The 18,966-nt window shown below is 42.0% G+C and overlaps 1 protein-coding gene across 1 annotated transcript in view; it reads right to left on the bottom strand.

The window, feature by feature from the left end:
- LOC140196258 (transferrin receptor protein 1-like) overlaps window positions 1-18,966 on the bottom strand; it is a 57,113-nt gene that overhangs the window by 5,140 nt on the left and 33,007 nt on the right. Inside the window, exons 13-18 of the mRNA XM_072255147.1 lie at window positions 13,181-13,244; window positions 11,459-11,526; window positions 11,106-11,179; window positions 9,525-9,609; window positions 3,863-4,084; window positions 354-494 (exon numbers count right to left, since the gene is read on the bottom strand). Of these exons, the coding sequence (XP_072111248.1) occupies window positions 354-494; window positions 3,863-4,084; window positions 9,525-9,609; window positions 11,106-11,179; window positions 11,459-11,526; window positions 13,181-13,244 (654 nt within the window). The remainder of the gene's footprint in view (window positions 1-353; window positions 495-3,862; window positions 4,085-9,524; window positions 9,610-11,105; window positions 11,180-11,458; window positions 11,527-13,180; window positions 13,245-18,966) is intronic.

Genomic DNA, 18,966 nt, shown 5'->3' with positions numbered 1-18,966 from the left:
GCAGCATGCCTGTTACTTTTTTTCCCCATCAGTGCACATTGCTAGCAGAAATTAAAGCGTGATCATGCCAACCGTGTTTTTTGTTTCTAATGAAAAGGAAATGTATCCTCAAGAGAAACCACGATGACCAGCAGAATATCAGTAAAGTATCTGAGCAATGCTGTGTGTGCAAATCAACAATATATCCGCTGTAAAGTTTAAGATCCCAAAAGCCAAGTCTGGCAGTATAATACGTCTGATTTACAACTAGCTGACCAAAAGTACAGCCCAAAATTCACCCCTACATTACAACACAAAGTCATTTATGACTTTGTACATCGAAACTAAAGCATTGGAAGAGCTCACAAATTTACCCTCATTATCCGGTTGTTGTAGGCTCTGTACAGCAAAACGTCATTCAAATCAGAAGTATCGATATCATCAGTCAGGGTTCTGGCAGCACGGTAGTAGGCGCCACGTGCTGAAAACAGCCACTGCATAGTCAATCCACGTTCCTGTAAAAGGATGAATCATATCTCTTTCACATCAGCGCATAAGCAAATTTTCTGTTAAAGCTTGATATGGATTGCAACTGCATATAATAATTATATTTGGGTATCTATTCTCCAATAACAGGTTCTAAATTAGATCACAAAATATGAGCATAAAACAGATTTTCTAAAACCCTTTCTGGCTCCACTTGCTACAAGAAATAAAGCAAGTTAAGATAATTTCAAATCTACCAAAATTTGTCTTGAGAGGAGTCAGTTTGTTGATTGCAAATCAAATGGAAACCATCTTCCACACAAATTGTACCTCAGTCATCCCAAGAAAATAAAAAATACAAATTTAAAATGTCTGCCATGCTACACTATCCACTAATGCAAACCAAAAACAGAAATAAAGACAAGAGATTCTGCAGATGCTGGAAATACAGAGCAGAACACACACACACACGTTGGAGCAACTCAGCAGATCAGGCAGCATCAATAGAAATGAATGAACAGTTGATATTTCAATCTGAAACCCTACATCAGGACTGGAGAGAAGGGAAAGCCAGGTGGGTGGGGGAAGGGGGCTACAGTCAGAAGCTGGGAGGTGATAGGTGGAAAGAGCATAGGGCTGGAGAAGAAATCTGATTTCAGAAGAGTGGATCATGTGAGAAAAGGCAGGAGGAAGGGCAATAAGAGAAAGGTGATAGGCAAGTGAGGAGAAGAGGTAAAGGGTCAGAGTGGGAAAATGAAGAAGAGGGAAGGAGAAGGGGGAAAAATTGACAAAAAGTTGGAGAAATCGACATTCATGCCATCACGTTGGGAGGCTAGACGGAGTAAGTGCTGTTGCTGTTCCAACCTGAGAGTGGCCACATCGCAGCAGAAGAGGAGTCCATTGACTGACATGTCAGTATAGGAATGAGGATAGGAATTAAAATGATTGGCCACCTGGAAATACCACCACTTGTGGACAGAACTGAGGTGCTCAACAAAGCGTTTCCTCAATCTATGTTGGTTTTCACCAATGTAGAGGATGCTACATAGGGTGTATATCATATACTCTAGATAACTCCATCAGATTCGCGTGGGAAATGTTGCCTCACCTGGAAGGACTGTTTGGAACCCTGAATGGAAGTGAGGAAGGAGGTGAATGAGGTGTGGCACTTTTGTTGCTTGCAGAGACAAGTGTCAGGAGGGAGATTAGTAGGGAGGTACCAATGAACAAGGGAATCACAAAATGGATACAAGATCTCCACAGAATGCAGAGAGCTGGGGGTGGGGTGGGGAAGATGATGTGTTGGACCCAAAGGCTCATGTGGTGGTAGGTGAGGATAAGAGAAGCTTTATCCCTCAAGGCAGTGGGAAGATGGGGTGAAGGTGGCTGTTGGCGAAATAGAGGAGATGCAGGTGAGGGCAGCATCAACGGTGGAGGCAGGAAAACTCAGTTCTTTGAAGGAGGAGGACATCTCTATGTCCTGGAATAGAAAGCCTCGTCCTGGGAACAGATGTGACGGAGATAAAGGAAAGGGAATGGCATTTTTACATGAAACAAGGGTGGGAAGAGGTATAGTTAAGATAGCCGTGAGAATCGGTAGGTTTAGAAAAGGTATCAATAGGCTGTTTGCCCACAGTGATGATGGAAACAGAGACTGAGAAAGTTGTGAGAGGTCAGAAATGGATCAATTGAATGTAAGGGCAGAGTGGGAGTTGGAGGCAAAGTTGATGAAATTGATGAGCTCAGCATGAAGCAGCACCAATAGAGTGATCAATGCAGCACAGAAAGAGTTGGGGAGCATTAACAGGGAAGGCCTGGAACATGGACTTTTCAATGTAGCACAGAAAGAGTTGGAGACCATTACCAGAGAAAGCCTGGAACATGGACTTTCCAATGTAGCTAAAGAAAAGCTAGGCATAGCTGGGGTACACGGCTACTCCTTGAGTTTGGAGAAAGTGGGAGGAGCCAAAGGGAAATTGCTGAGGGCAAGGACCAGTTCTGCCAGATGGAGGAGGACGGTGGAGGAGGCAAACTGTTGGCTCTGTAGTCAAGAAAAAGTGGAGAAACTTAAGGCCTTTTCAAGGTGAAAATGAAGCCATCGGAGCCAGGGAATTGGAAGCTGTTGAGGAGATTGTGAGCATGAGAAGTGTCACAGACATAGGTGGGACGAGACTGAACCAAGCGGGATAAAATGGAGTCAAGGTATGTAGACATGAGTTCAGTGGGACTGGAGCGGGGAGAAATAATGGACCTACCCAGTTAGGTTTGTTGATCTTGGGTAGGAGATAGAAATGAGCAGTGCAGTATAAGGGAACTATGAGGCTGGGGCTGTGGATGGGAGATCTCCAGAGTTGACGACGTTGGTGATGATGTTACAGACAATGCCCTGATGGTTCTGAGCAGGGTCTTTTTCAAGGGGTAAGACAGAGGAGGTGCTTGACAGTTGCTGCCTGGCCTCAGCAAGGTAAATGTCAACCCTCCACACTACAGCAGTATCCCCTTTGTCTGCGGGTTTGATGGTGAGATTGGGATTGGTGAGCAGAGAGTGGAGGTCAGTGCATTCAGCGCCGGTTAATGTCTCATCCGCAAATAGAGATGAAATGATCCAGAGCTGGCAGAGAACCAGAGGGGTGCCCGAAAGAGGATGAGGGCCAGAGGCAGGATGAACATTGGAGGCCCAGCAGCAGTGGGAAAGATCTCTGACTGGAAGTGAGCGCAGCCGAGGTCGGAGTAAGAGGCCATGTTATCCGCTGTCTGAAGGTGTCTGGTATCTTTGCTATGCTTCCAGCTATCACATGGAGCATTTCCTACTCAAATTAGAGAGGAGGGACTGGCTACAAATTCTCTGAAGGACATTTTCGATAAAGCACTACATTATTAGCTACTGGATAATCACACCAGTATAAGTGGTGCGCTACAATATTAACTGGAACCTTCAGCTCCTGTGGGAAACTTGTCATTGAACAGAAGGACACACAGAATGCTCCATGTGTGGACACCACTGAAAGGTCAGAACTTATTGCTCATCCTGAATCATCCTTGAAGGTGGTGGTGAGCCACCTTCTTTGAAATGTTGTAGTCCTTCTGGTAGATATACCCCCAAAATGCTGATGGGTGGCAAGTTGCAGACTTTAGACCAAGCAGTAATGAAGGAATATGTACAGTATCTGTACCCATACACCTGCTTTATACTTCCAGGTGTATAGATCACCTAGAGATTTCAGAAGGTGTGCAATGGCCCTCTCTTGGTTATCAGCATCTACAATTCATAAGCAATTCCAATAAATTCACAGTAATGACATTATCAGTTCATAACCTTGTTCTTCCATTATCAATGTCATATCTGTTCAATTTGTTCCTTCCCATTCAGACACTAAAGATTCTACATTTTGTTTACCTCAAGTAATGATGAGTATTTTTGAATTTTAAGGATCTGGGTAGTCAGTTCATCAGCATATTTATGGTAATCAAGTGGAAGGGTGTGGTGTATGACTAACTTAATAACTGATATTCCAACTACTTCAGCCATGGCACGACCAACATCCTTGAGACTATGAACAGTAAACTTCATGAGGGTATCCACGGTATCCTCAGCTGTATTGTATGGATAATTTTCGTTCTGAAAATGACAAGATCAATGAAAAGTGTTGAATATATGATAATATTGCCACAGTAAATCAAAAAATAACTGTCAACTGAGTTAATTGCTTAATTGAGAGATTAAATGAAATTAAAAAGAAGCTGCATTTACTAAAGCAGGTTAGGCAATATTCTCAGAGACCTGGAAAAGGACTCTGATCAAAAACAAATTCATTTTCTGGTTTTTAACTCAAATCTCCAGCAATCTACAAATTAAATGATATTTTTCTTTCTACTTACAACTCCCCAACATCAAAGTCTGAATGCAAACCTTAAAGACATGCCAGCTTACAATACCTAAAAACTTGTACATGTGGAACAGTGAACTCCAAAAAGAGTCTTCCTCGCCTCAATTCTTTTCCCCCTTGGGCATGTCTTCTGCTTGCTTTACACACCAAAGGGGGAAAAGGCCAATAATTGCTATAACTAAAATCCATGGGTAGAGAAAAATAAACTATATTCTCAAAATTCCAGGGGGAAATAAGATAGTGTTTTCACAGAAGACCATTTGGGGTAGTGAGGAGAAAGTAAACTGAACAACTGGAATTTTTCTCCACACCTTGCAGCATGTTGTTGGATATATAATAGGCAATAGACAGGTGCAGGATTAGGCCATTCGGCCCTTCAAGCCAGCACCATTTACTGTGATCATGGCTGATCATCCACAATCAGCATCCAGTTCCTGCCTTATCCCCATAACCTTTGATTCCGCTACCTTTAAGAGCTCTATCCATCTCTTTCTTGAAAGCAACCAGAGACTTGGCCTCCACAGCCTTCTGGGGCAAAGCATTCCACATATCCACCACTCTCTGGGTGAAAAAGTTTTTCCTCAACTCCATTCTAAATGGCCTACTCCTTATTCTTAAACTGTGGCTTCTGGTTCTGGACTCACCTATCAGTGGGAATATGCTTCCTGCCTCCAACGTGTCCAAACCCTTAATAATCTAAGATGTTTCAATCAGATCCCCTCTCATCCTTCTAAATTCCAGTGTATACAAGCCCAGTCGCTCCAATCTTCCTACTGCCGCCATCTCGGGAATTAACCTTGTGAACCTACGCTGTACTCCCTCAATAGTAAGAATGTCCTTCCTCAAATCTGGACACCAAAGGTGCACACAATATTCCAGGTGTGGTCTCACCAGGGCCCTGTACAGCTGCAGAAGGACCTCTTTGCTCCTATACTCAATTCCCCTCGTTATGAAGGCCAACATGCCATTTCTTCACTGCCTGCTGTACTTGCATGCTTGCCTTCAGTGACTGATGTACAAGAACACCTAGATCTCGTTGTACTTCCCCTTTTCCTAACTTGACTCCATTTAAATAATCTGCCTTCCTGTTCTTACCACCAAAGTGGATAACTTCACATTTATCCACATTAAACTGCATCTGCCATGCATCCGCCCATTCACCCAGCCTGTCCAAGTCAACCTGCATTCTCAAAACATCCTCCTCACATTTCACACTGCCACCCAGCTTTGTGTCATCTGCAAATTTACGAACATTACTTTTAATCCCTTCATCTAAATCATTCATGTATATTGTAAACAGCTGCGGTCCCAGCAATGAACCCTGCGGTACCCCCACTGGTCACCGCCTGCCATTCCGAAAGGGACCCGTTAATCGCTACTCTGTTTCCTATCAGCCAGCCGATTTTCAATCCATGCCAGTACTCTGCCCCCAATACAATGTGCCCTAGTTTTGCCCACTAATCTCCTATGTGGAACTTTATCAAAGGCTTTCTCTCTACATCCACTGGCTCTCCCTTGTCCATTTTCATAGTTACATCTTCAAAAAATTCCAGAAGATTAGTCAAGCACGATTTCCCCTTCGTAAATCCATGCTGACTCGGACCTATCCTGTTACTGCTATCCAAATATGCCGTAATTTCATCTTTGATAATTGACTCCAGCATCTTTCCCACCACTGACATCAGGCTAACCAGTCTATAATTCCCTATTTTCTCTCTCCCTCCTTTCTTGAAAAGTGCCTCCAATCCACAGGAACTGATCCTGAATCTACAGAACATTGGAGAATGATTACCAAAGCGTCCACGATTTCTAAAGCCACATCCTTAAGTACCCTGGGATACAGACCATCAGGTCCTGGGGACTTATCAGCCTTCAGACCCAACAGTCTATCCAACACCATTTCCTGCCTAATATAAATTTCCTTCAGTTCATCCATCACCCTAGGTCCTTTGGCCACTATTATATCTGGGAGATTGTTTGTGTCTTCCCTAGTGAAGACAGATCCAAAGCACCTGTTCAACTCGTCTGCCATTTCCTTGTTCCCCATAATAAATTCACCCGTTTCTGTCTTCAAGGGCCCAATTTTGGTCCCTTTTTCCTTTTCACATACCTAAAGAAGCTTTTACTATCCTCCTTTATATTCTTGGCTAGTTTACCTTCGTACCTCATTTTTTCTCCGCGTATTGCCTTTTTAGTCATCTTCTGTTGCTCTTTAAAAGTTTCCCAATCCTCCGGCTTCCCACTCATCTTTGCTGTGTTGTACTTCTTCTCTTTTATTTTTATACTATCCTTTACTTCCCTTGTCAGCCACGGCCTCCCCTTAGGATCTTTCTTCCTCTTTGGAATGAACTGATCCTGCACCTTCTGCATTATTCCTAGAAATACCTGCCATTGTTGTTCCACTGTCATCTCTGCTAGAGTATTGTTCCATGAACTTTGGCCAGCTCTTCTCTCATAGCACCATAGTTCCCTTTGTCCAACTGTAATACTGACACTTCCGATTTTCCCTTCTCCCTCTCAATTTGTAGGTTAAAACATCATATTATGGTCACTACCTCCTAATGGCTCCTTTACCTCGAGGTCCCTGATCAAATCCGGTTCATTGCACAACACTAAATCTAGAATTGCCTTCTCTTTGGTAGGCTCCAGTACAAGCTATTCTAAGAATCCATCTCGGAGAGACTCCACAAACTCCCTTTCTTGGGGTCCAGTACCAACCTGATTCCTCCAGTCTACCTGCATGCAGAAATCCCCCATAACAACTGTAGCATTACCTTTGTGACATCCCAATTTTAACTCTTGATTCAACTTACACCCTACATCCAGACTACCGTTTGGGGGCCTGTAGATAACTCCCATTAGGGTCTTTCTACCCTTAGAATTTCTCAGTTCTATCCATACTGACTCTACGTCTCCTGATTCTATGTCCCCCCTCGCAAGGGACTGAATATCATTCCTCACCAACAGAGCCACCCCACCCCCTCTGCACATCAGTCTGTCCTTTCCATAGGACGTCTACCTTGAATATTCATTTCCCAGGCCCTGTCCACTTGAAGCCAATAAACCCAATAATAAATAATAAACCCAACCACAAATCAGCAAAAAAAAAATGCAAGTGAAGAAAACACAATAGGAGTACTCAGTCAAATAGGCCCTCAAGCTTGATCTGCATTGTTTGGTTGTGCTTGATTTGAACTTGATCTCAGCTACTTCACCTGCTTCCCTGTAGTCCTGATCCACTTATAATTCCAGGCTGCCCTAGACAACACTAGCAGCCTGGCACCCTAACCTGGCCTTTGTTCAGCTGTGTGGCAAGATAAAAAGCTCAAAAGAAATCGATTCTGACTACTAGTGATCTGCTTAGTATAAAATTAAAACCTATTCTGAGCTAACCAGACCCCCAACCCTCAAGGTCTTGTTCATTTTTGATCATAGACCCTGTATTACTTGTGTCAGCCCAAGTTGAGAAAAAGGCAGCTTTAGCTGCACCTACCAATAACACTGGGCTGCCTAGTAACTGGAATAAAGCTGCAGTTTATCAACCCCCAGCTCCTGGTCTCACACATTTCCTCAGTGGCCAAATGGAGTGTGAGTGGCTGAAAAATCTACATAGTCTATATAAAGGGTTTGAAACTGAAACATCAAACTTTTCTCTTTCCACAAATGCTGCCTGACCTGCTTAGTGTTAACAGATTTTTACTTTATTAAAAACCTATTATTAGTTGAATGCATTTAATTCATGATACACCAAAATTTCTATCTGGCCATGACCATAGAACCAAATAGAGAATATTTTAAAAGACGGAGCCCTTCATGTACAAAGGCGAATGCAAGGACATCATTTACTTGTCTGCTTCTATAGTACTACAACCTTCCACTTGTGATGTACAACCAGTGTAGGAAGCGTATGAAAATAAGAACTGTAAACTGTAGGGTTACCTGTTTACATTTTACATAGTGCAGATGATTGTTGTCAGAAGCTAACCGAACTATTTAACTGTGATTCTGTATTATAAAAGCAACATACTGTGCAATTGCCAGTTTTTTCCCTTCTCATTGTGTGGAATTCAGTTTTGATGTACATGCACATTTCTGTCATATGAACAGTGAGATTTTGAGAAGCATCACACCGCTCGCTCCTCAACCTGCTTTGGATTTAAGAATGTGGCAGAAGGCGTCTTGTAATCCCTGCTAGACTGCACACTGCAAAGGGTTCTCAATTTCCATGTAGCTGTGGTTTGGCAAGATAGAGTACAAAGGGCAATCTGAAGGCATGTTCTTCCACCAAAGCAGAGCAGAACAAATAGCGAGCTCAGTAGACGAAAAAAAATATTTAGCAGGTCAGGGGCTACTTGTATGAAGACAAATGGTCAACGTTTCAGGTCAGAGATGTTTTTGTCCCGAGAGTTCTGACAAACGGTCTCGGACCAGAAATGTTCATTCCGTTTCTCTTCTCACAGGTGTGGCCTGACCCGCTCAGTATTTCCAGTGTTTTCTACTTTTGTTTTACAGCTTCTAGCCATGTACTCAGAATCCCTGACACTTTATTAACTTCAGCCATGCTGAGACACCCTATCCTGGCTAATTTGTGATAAGCACTGACTTGACCTTTCAGCATCACTGAATGACATAGTAAACCAGAAGATGCTGTAGAGAGAATAAAGACTCTGTGTCCAAACCAAGCTAGGTTACAAGGTATTAACTGAATTCAGCAGAAGAGTAAATGGGGGCAGGCAGTAGATTGGTGGTTCTATTCCGCCATCTTTGTTAATTGCCATTTTATTTCAAAATGACATTTTGAAAGGAACAATATTTTACAATCAAGTTAAATAATGGAAATTTGGTGCATTTTGTGAAGTCAGCCCAGACTCAAAGTCACAATTGTTTTCAAAGGCAATATATATTTGAAACATCATTTGATTACTGGCCACACAACTTGAATAGCAGAACTAGTTGAGATACTGCCAGCTTTTTTGAAACTGATGTTTCTTTGGGCCCTCAGAACTCCATCAATTCACAATAACAGTTCACAAGTACCAGTAAAGTCTACCCTAGATATTTAAACTCAACAGATTTTCAGCACTTTCGACTAGGCTACAGATAAGAAGGGAAGAAGGGTTAACTACAAATCTCCCTCTCATGGTCTCTTCAGGAATTACTGAGCTACCTTACGTTGACAAAACGGAGTCCAATAGATGGGATTCCACCAATAGCCAAGAACGCATAAACACTGGAATCCATTGGAATTGGTGTCAAACTGAAACAGAGAACAGTATGTAAGAACAACCAAAAGCAGATTATTAAAAAAAATTACACCTTATATAACCGGTTCTGATCAGATCCATCTAATTTTATAGTAAATCCTAGATACTTTCCTAGTGCAATAAGGTATTTTTAGCACTCTGATTTACAACAATGACATGATTAAAATTATTTATAAAAGCCACAACCTTTGATTCAAGGAGGGAGGGCAGCAGATGTGCGAGAAGAATGGAAAGTGAAGGGGGTGGGGGAAAGAGGGGAAGGGCTTGCCACATGCAAGAATGCATGTTTGGGTAGTACAATACTTACTGTATATTGGCACACAGTGTGTTAATTTAGTAGTTATCTGGTCTCACATTGAAGGTTTTTTTTAAGCTAAAATAGTTCCCACCTAAAAATTAGTGCTACAGCTCAAGGAATTCTAGTACCCACCTTCAAATTGATTAATTGTACTACATTCACACTGAAAATGTTCTGAAATCAGTATTACTCAAATACAAGCTTTATTCTTTACAGCAGAGTAGAATAAAATTGAAACAGTGGTTCCTAAGTCAGAACTTAGGAAACATATTAAATACATGCAGGATTTATTTTTCTGAAAAAAGATTAAAAAATATGACTCTTAGCAGTGTGGAGGATCAGAGGGATCTTGGTGTCCGGGTCTATAGGACATTCAAAGCTGCTGTGCAGGTTGACTCTGTGGTTAAGAAAGCAGATGGTGCATTGGCCATCATCAATCGTGGGTTTGAGTTTAGGAGCCGAGAGGTAACATTGCAGCTATATAGGACCCTGGTCAAACCCCACTCGGAGTACTGTGCTCAGTTCTGGTCGCCTCGCTATAGGAAGGATGTGCAGAGGAGATTTACAAGGATGTTGCCTGGATTGGGGAACATGCCTTATAAGAATAGGTTGAGTGAACTTGGCCTTTTCTCCTTGGAGCGACAGAGGATGAAAGGTGACCTGATAGAGTTATATAAGATGATGAGAGGCATTGATCGTGCAGATAGTCAGAGGCTTTTTTTCAGGGCTGAAATGGCTAGCACAAGAGGGCAGTTTTAAGGTGCTTGGAAGTAGGTACAGAGGAGATGTCAGGGGTAAGTTGTTGTTGTTCGTTTGTTTGTTTTTTTTTAACGCAGAGAGTGGTGAGTGCATGGAATGGGTTGCCGGCGATGGTGGTGGAGGCGGATACGATAGGGTCTTTTAAGAGACTCCTGAACAGGTACATGGAGCTCAGAAAAATAGAGGGCTATGGGTAACCCTAGGTAATTTCTAAGGTAAAGACATGTTCGGCACAGCTTTGTGGGCCGAAAGGCCTGTATTGTGCTGTAGGTTTTCTATGTTTCTAAAACCTTATTAATATCCCTACCTTAATAACTTAAAATCGAGATGGAGTAATGACAAATCATCCAACCCCTAAATAGGTTAACTGGACAAGTGAATCTAGAACATTTTATTAAATTGAACAGCTAATTAAACACTTTAAAAACTTACACAACGTCCTTCCAATTTCTACTAGTTACTTTTGCTTTTTCCAAAATGGTTCTTGAAGACAAAGGGCTCTTCACCTGTTGAAAAATACATCACCTTAAGAAATAAGAAAACCAGCCTTTGCCTTTTATTATGAACACATATAGTAGGCAGTCAATGGTCCAAACATTCAGCCAGAAATAATCAACACACAAGTCACTTGCCTTTCTTCTTGTGTGCTCCCTGGCAATAAAACTTTTATTTCAATATGCTTTAAAATTTCACAAAAAAATCAAATGTTCACCAATAACTGCAGATGGAATGCAACAACAATTTAAAATGCTTATCAGTTCAGATTTATTAAACTGAATTCTTACCATAGCAATGGAGTCTCCAATTAGATTGTGCAACATGGAACTGCCAAAAATTTTAAAGTCATTTCCTCCTGGGACAGAACATAAACCACAATTAGTCCACAAGGAACTGTTTTCCCTCATGCTCAGAACTGTGTGAATAAGGTTCTCTTCTTTCCACAAAACAAAAATCAGTTCAGAGGCACTGGTAAGAAGTATAAAGGCTCCACAATGGATGTGAAATAGCAAGATCTGGCCAAGATAACAAACATGTTATTGGATTTGCCATCAATATGTTAGAATAGCTGCACTCTACTCTTGATTATCTTTGCCACTTCAATAATTCATAAGTATACATGACCTTAGTGTGGTGTTGAGAGGAGAAAACAAAAACATCGTGGTCAGAAGTTGTCAGTGTAGTGTCTACTCAGCCTGTCATTGTAAAGATTCTTCTGAGGTTCCTGAACAATTCAGTGCAAAGTATCTGTGAACTGCTCTCCTTGTGTGTGAAGTAGGAAGTATGCAATTCAGAAGAATGTCAAACTCCACTCCACCACACAGGAGTCAGGATTGAGCGCCTGTCCAAATAGAGCACCCCTGGGTGCTTTATTTGCACAGCACGCGCACATACAGTTGAGTAAGAATAAAAAGATGATGACTTTGATAGTGCAAATGAAAGAAAGACAACACAGGATGGTTTTTATGTACTCTACTCCAACCAAAAGACTCTGCCAAAACCACCCCCCCCAAAATGGCTGCCCAACCCTCCCTCCTCAGCCCGACATGATCCAACTGCATTTCAGAATTAAAGTCAGCAGGGCTATATTTCAAAATAAAAGCCTGAAAACCTCCCCGCTTGGCATCTATAAAGATGGCACAAGCAGTTAATGGAAAGGTTACAAAGTTCAGTCCTACTTTTTCAGAAGAACAGTATCAGACACAGGCCTGAAGAATTTCTTGCTTGACCCTTGCTGTGTCACCTTGAACTCTACTTTGCGAACCCTTCTGTGAATGTGCATCTTTGCTGCTCCACCCATTCGTGATAGTGGCACATGAGTGAAGTGGAGACATGATGCATGCCAGGCAAAATATGGAGTTCCTCTCTGAGCTGCTGAAAATTTTTTAACATAAGGTGGAGAAATGTTGGATTAAAATGTGAAGTTCTGCTCATTCTGAGCTTTCCCAGATGCCTGCAAAGTTTGCTCTTGCGTCCCATGCTCTTCAACCAAACGACTGTACTTTTTTTGAGATATCTTCAGTAAGACCATCATCCATAGTTGACACTGTTGTTGAGCTACATTTCAATGGACAATAGGGGCAGGAGTAGGCCATTCGGCCCTTCGAGCCAGCACCGCCATTCACTGTGATCATAGTTGATCATCCACAATCAGTACCCCGTTCCTGCCTTCTCCCCATATCCCTTGACGCCGCTATCATTAACAGCTCTATCTAACTCTTTCTTGAAAGCATCCAGAGAATTGGCCTCCACTGCCTGCTGAGGCAGAGCATTCCACAGATCCACAGCTCTCTGGGTGAAAAAGATTTTCCCTCAACTCCGTTCTAAATGGCCAACCCCTTATTCTCAAATTGTGGCCTCTGTCAGAATAAAAACCTGAATAATCTGCTTCAGGAATAACCCAACACGTTGCATTAATTGAAAGTTTCATCTAAATCGGTTTGTAGCGCAGCCCAGCTCACCCATATATTAACTTCCAAAAGTACAGATAAAAATCATCATGGACCTACCAGCCACTGCCTTGTCAAGACTAATGTAAGCACAAATCTTCAAATGCAACACAGACATGTATCCCTAGGGAGAAAGATCAGTTAAAATTAGTTCCACGTCCTGCTCCCCATTACTTTTTCTCCCCCTCAAATACCACTTTTTCACCCACCTTAGGAAGATGGATAGTATATAAAAAAAATCTCCTTATATGTTACTTGAGAACGCAACACAACATTGTAATGATTAAGATTTCCTTAGAAAGGATTAACCAATTGATTCTCATCACTCTGCCTAAAGTGTATCTGAAACTCAAGTTAGGTCTACTAGTTAAAGCAAAAATACAGCAGATTGGAAGTGGCACGGACTAGTTGATTAGAGCACTAAATTAAAAAAGTAGCACAAACCTTCCACTGGCTATCCACATGAAAACATTCATAAAAATTTTACTTTAGGTCACTGTCAGATTTCATAGTTTACTGTTGCCAAGGAAAGCAGATAGCACAAGAATCACAGTGGGAAACCATGAATCTTTAGCAGATGAAATTATTTCATTCCTCGTTATCAGCATTTTGTGTGTTACTCTGGATTTACAGCATCCGCAGAATATAGTGTTTAACACCATTCTTTGACATTTTCAAGACTATTCTAACTTGACTGAATCAATTCATGATACAAAGAAATAAAAACATGGAAGATACTAGATTCAATCAGCAGGAGCAAGGTTCAATGTAACCAATTCCTTTATATTATTTTTGACTGTAGTACAGACGCAAACGCTTAACCAATAATGATCTCAAGATCAGAGCAAGGCTTTTATAATAACAAAAAACAGCAAGAAAATTTGCATTTTCTCAAATAATTGAAGACCATATTCTTGCGATGATATGCTCCTCAAGGTACACAAATTCTAATGATGTTACTACTGTTTCTTTACACAGACAACATACAAATTAAACCCAATTTAACTTTGTGTCTCATACAGATGAAATCTGAGAACCTATTTGGCAGCTTCAAATATGCAGGGTGCATGCTGATAGGCTTGTGGTTGAGGGGAAGCAGCTTACTGCTAGGAACTCAATGAAAAGGCATATCATTTGTTACAATCGACAGTTTGGTGGTATTCTTCATACACAAGGCTTTCAAATATGAAGGTTAAATCTTGCTATTTGTTCTGCAGTTGCAGAAGATTCTGGCAAGGCTACAATCCTCAACAGCCTTGAGGACTAAGCAGAATCCTTAAAAAGATGGACTAAGCTTAGGTGAGAACAGAAGGAGGCTCTGAATAAGTTTCTAGTAAGTCTTTTCTTCTCTCTTTTTCTATTAGTACAGGGATAGTGCAGTGCGAATAGATCCAGAGTTAGTGGTATCTACTTCATGTGAGACTTGGAAACTCTGGGAGACCAGTATCCCTGATAACCATGTGTGCACAAAGTGCATGAAGCTGCAGTTCCATAGAGACCATGTTAAGGAACTGGAGCTGCAACTGGATGATATTCGGCTCATATGGAGAATGAGGTGGTGACAGATAGGAGCTACAGGAAGATAAGTCACCCCAAGGTTGCAGGAGGCAGGTACCTGAGTGACTGTCAGGAATGGGAAAGTGAATAGGCACCGAATGCAGAATACTCTTATGGCCATTCCCTTCATAGTAAGCATTTCACTTTGGGGGGGGGGGAGGAGTGGGGTGTGTGTGTGGGGCACAGTAAGCCGCAGGGATTAGGTCTCTGGCACTGAGTCTGGCTCTATGCCTATAAAGGGGAAAGGGGAGAAGATGAGTGCAGTAGTGATAGAGGATTCTCTATAACTGGAGGAGCAGAAAGAACATTCTGAGGACATGAAAGAAACCCAGATGGTATGTTGCCTCCCATGCGTCAGGTTTGACTGAGAAAGCAGGAGGGTGAACATCCAGGAGTTGTGGGGCATATTGGTACCAATGACATCGGTAGGAAAAGGGAAGAAGTCCTGAAGACAGAATATGGGGAATTAGGTAGAAAGCTGAAAAGCAGAACCTCCAGGGTAGTTATCTCTGGATTGATGCCTATGCCAAGTACCAGTGAGGGAGGAATGGGATGACCTGTCTGATGAATGCATGGCCGAGGAACTGGTGCAGGGGGCAGGGTTTCAGTTTTGGATCATTGGGATGTCTGCCGAGGAAAGTATGAATGGACAAAATTCGAGGGGGGAACCAATATTCTTGCAGGCAGGTTTAGACTAATTTGGGGGAAGGATAGGAACTGGAGAGATAGGGCTGAGGATGGGGCAGTTGCTATGTAGTTTATAGTGAGAGCATGAGGAAGAACAGGTAGATGATAGAGCAAAATGCAGACAGTGGGATGAGTTAAACTGTAATATGCAGACAAAAATTTAAAAGGAAAACGGCCCAAAGCAAAAGTTTGGGCACCCTGCATGGTCAGTACTTAGTAATACCCCCTTTGGCAAGTATCACAGCTTGTAAATGCTTTCTGTAGTCAGCTAAGAGTCTTTCAATTCTTGTTTGGGGGATTTTGGCCCATTCTTCCTTGCAAAAGGCTTCTAGTTCTGTGAGATTCTTGGGCCGTCTTGCATGTACTGCTCTTTTGAGGTCTATCCATGGATCTTCGATGATGTTTAGGTCGGGGAACTGTGAGGGCCATGGCAAAACCTTCAGCTTGCGCCTCTTGAGGTAGTCTATTGTGGATTTTGAGGTGCGTTTAGGATCATTATCCTACTGTAGAAGCCATCCTCTTTTCACCTTCAGCTTTTTTACGGACGGTGTGATGTTTGCTTCCAGAATTTGCTGGTATTTAATTGAATTCATTATTCCCTCTACCAGTGAAATGTTCCCCTTGCCACTGGCTGCAACACAAGCCCAAAGCATGATCGATCCAGCCCCGTGCTTAACAGTTGGAGAGGTGTTCTTTTCATGAAATTCTGCACCTTTTTTTCTCCAAACATACCTTTGCTCATTGCGGCCAAAAAGTTCTATTTTAACTTCATCAGTCCACAGGACTTGTTTCCAAAATGCATCAGGCTTGTTTAAATGTTCCTTCGCAAACTTCTGACACTGAATTTTGTGGCAAGGACGCAGGAGAGGTTTTCTTCTGATGACTCTTCCATGAAGGTCATATTTGTGCAGGTGCCACTGCACAGTAGAACAGTGCACCACCACTCCAGAGTCTGCTAAATCTTCCTGAAGGTTTTTTGCAGTCAAACGGGGGTTTTGATTTGTCTTTCTAGCAATCCTACGAGCAGTTCTCTTGGAAAGTTTTCTTGGTCTTCCAGACCTCAACTTGACCTCCACCATTCCTGTTAACTGCCATTTCTTAATTACATTACGAACTGAGGAAATGGCTACACAAAAACACTTTGCTAACTTCTTATAGACTTCTCTTGCTTTGTGGGCATCACTTATTTTAATTTTCAGAGTACTAGGCAGTTGCTTAAAGGAGCCCATGGCTACTGATTGTTGGAACAAGGTTTGAGTCAGGGTATTTATAAAGCTTTGAAATTTGCATCACCTGGCCTTTCCTAACGATGATAGTGAACAAGCCATAGCCCTAACAAGCTAATTAAGGTCTGAGACCTTGGTAAAAGTTATCTGAGAGCTCAAATCTCTTGGGGTGCCCAAACATTTGCATAGTGCTCCTTTCCTTTTTTTCCTCCACTCTAAAATTATACAAAAACAAAAATAAAACACTAATCTTGCTTAAAATGTTGAAAAGAATGCTTCATCTTTAACTTTATGACTTTTGGAAATCAGTTCATCTTCTCAATGAACTATTCACAGTAACAGAAATTTTGACCGGGGTGCTCAAACTTTTGCATGCCACTGTATGTACACTGATAATAAATTTTACTTTGAACTTTAAAAGAATTCACCCTACAGTTTGAGAGGGAGAAGATAAAATCAGATATATTAATATTACAGTGGAATAAAGGGCATTACAGAGGTATCAGAGAAGAGCTGGCCAAAGTTGATTGGAAGGAGACAATAGCAGCCATGGCAACAGAACAGGAAAGGCTAGAGTTTCTGGGAGCAACTCGAAAGGCGAAGGATAGAATTGGTAGTATTCTGAAGGGAGGATGAAGCAATCGTGGCTGACAAGGAACGTCAAAGACAGCATAAAAGGAAAAGGGAGAACATATGATAATAGCAAAAATTAGAGGGAGGTTACAGGATGAGAAAGCTTTTAAAAACCAACAGGAGGCAACTAAAAAAGCCATAAAGAGAGAAGAGATAAAATATGAACATAAGCTAGTCAATCATATAAAGAGGACACAGCAAGTTTTTTTTTCCAGGTATAGAAAGAGCACGAGAGGCGAGAGTGACTATCAGACGCTGGAGAATGACACTGAAGGGTAATAATGTGGGACAAAAACATAGCGGATGAACTTAGTTACTTTACACCAGTCTTCACTGTATTGCAGATATAATAGGGTCTTTTAAGAGCCTCTTAGATAGGTACATGGAGCTTAGAAAATAGAGGGCTATGTGCTAGGGAAATTCTAGGCAGTCTCTAGGGTAAGTTACATGGCCGGCACAACATTGTGGAACGAAGGACCTGTAATGTGCTGTAAATATCTATGTTCTATGTGGAAGACAGTAGCAGTATGCCAGAAATTCAAGAGCGTCAGGGAGCAGAAGCATGTGCAGTTGCTATTACTAAGAAATTGCTTGGCAAGCTGAAAGATCTAAAGATAGATAAGTCACGGGGAACAGATGGACTACACCCTAGGGTTCTGAAAGTGATAGCTGAAGAGATTATGGAGGCATCACTAATGATCTTTTAAAAATCACTAAATTCTGGAATGGTTCTGAAGGACTGGAAAATTACAAATGTCCCTTCACTCTTTAAGAAGGGTGGAGGCAGAAGAAAGGAAATTATAGGCCAGTTAGCCTGACTTCAGTGGTTGGGAAGATGTTGGAGTTTACTATTAAAGATGAGGTTTTGGGATACCTGAAGGCAGGCATTGTCCAAAGTCAGCATGGTTTCCTTAAGGAAATCTTGCCTGACAAATTTGTTGGAATGCTTTAGGAAATCATAGTCTATTGATCCCGGGGGAAATTGGTTTTCGTTACAGTTGCACCATAAATAGTTAAATAGTAATATGTAAATTATGCCAGGAAATAAGTCCTGGACCAGCCTATTGGCTCAGGGTGTCTGACCCTCCAAGGGAGGAGTTGTAAAGTTTGATGGCCACAGGTAGGAATGACTTCCTATGACGCTCTGTGTTGCATCTCCGTGAAATAACAGGCAGGATAGAGAAAGGAGAATCAGTGGATGTTGTTTACTTGGATTATACAGAAAACCGTTGACAAAATGCCACATGAGACTGCTTAACAGGACTAAAACCAATGGTATTACTGGAAAGGTCCTATAGCATGGATAGCAAGCCATCAGTGAGCTGCTCAATGGTGGAGGAGCTAGACTTGGTGCAGACTGTGTTACTACCTGCTACAAGATGGCATTGGAGTCAGTGCATGAAGGGGATGTGCAGTCTGATCACAAATTACTGTCCTGGATGTTTCTCTTGCAATTGCAAGAGCCTGTTGGATAATGATAATGTAAAATGGTGCATCCAGTTCCCTTGCTTATTGGCGTGACAGACGGTGGGGGGAGCTGCGTGAACTCAGTTGTAGCAAAGACTAGGCCTTAAGCCACTGGCTTGCCTATTGCAGCAGTACAAGAGAAGCGACGCCAGAGGTGGTGTAGTGCAGCATCCAAGCTGGGTTGGGGGTTGGCCCCTCCCACCTATCCTGCCTTCCAGCGTTCCAATGGTGGAATGACAAGCTGCAAACTGCTGGGAGCTACCTGTTCTTACCGAT

The sequence above is a fragment of the Mobula birostris genome, chromosome 4 (assembly GCF_030028105.1).
Source record: "Mobula birostris isolate sMobBir1 chromosome 4, sMobBir1.hap1, whole genome shotgun sequence".
Lineage (NCBI taxonomy): Eukaryota > Metazoa > Chordata > Chondrichthyes > Myliobatiformes > Myliobatidae > Mobula > Mobula birostris.
The sequence above is the reverse complement of the archived record's forward strand: the minus strand, read 5'-3'. Positions and strand labels throughout refer to the sequence as shown.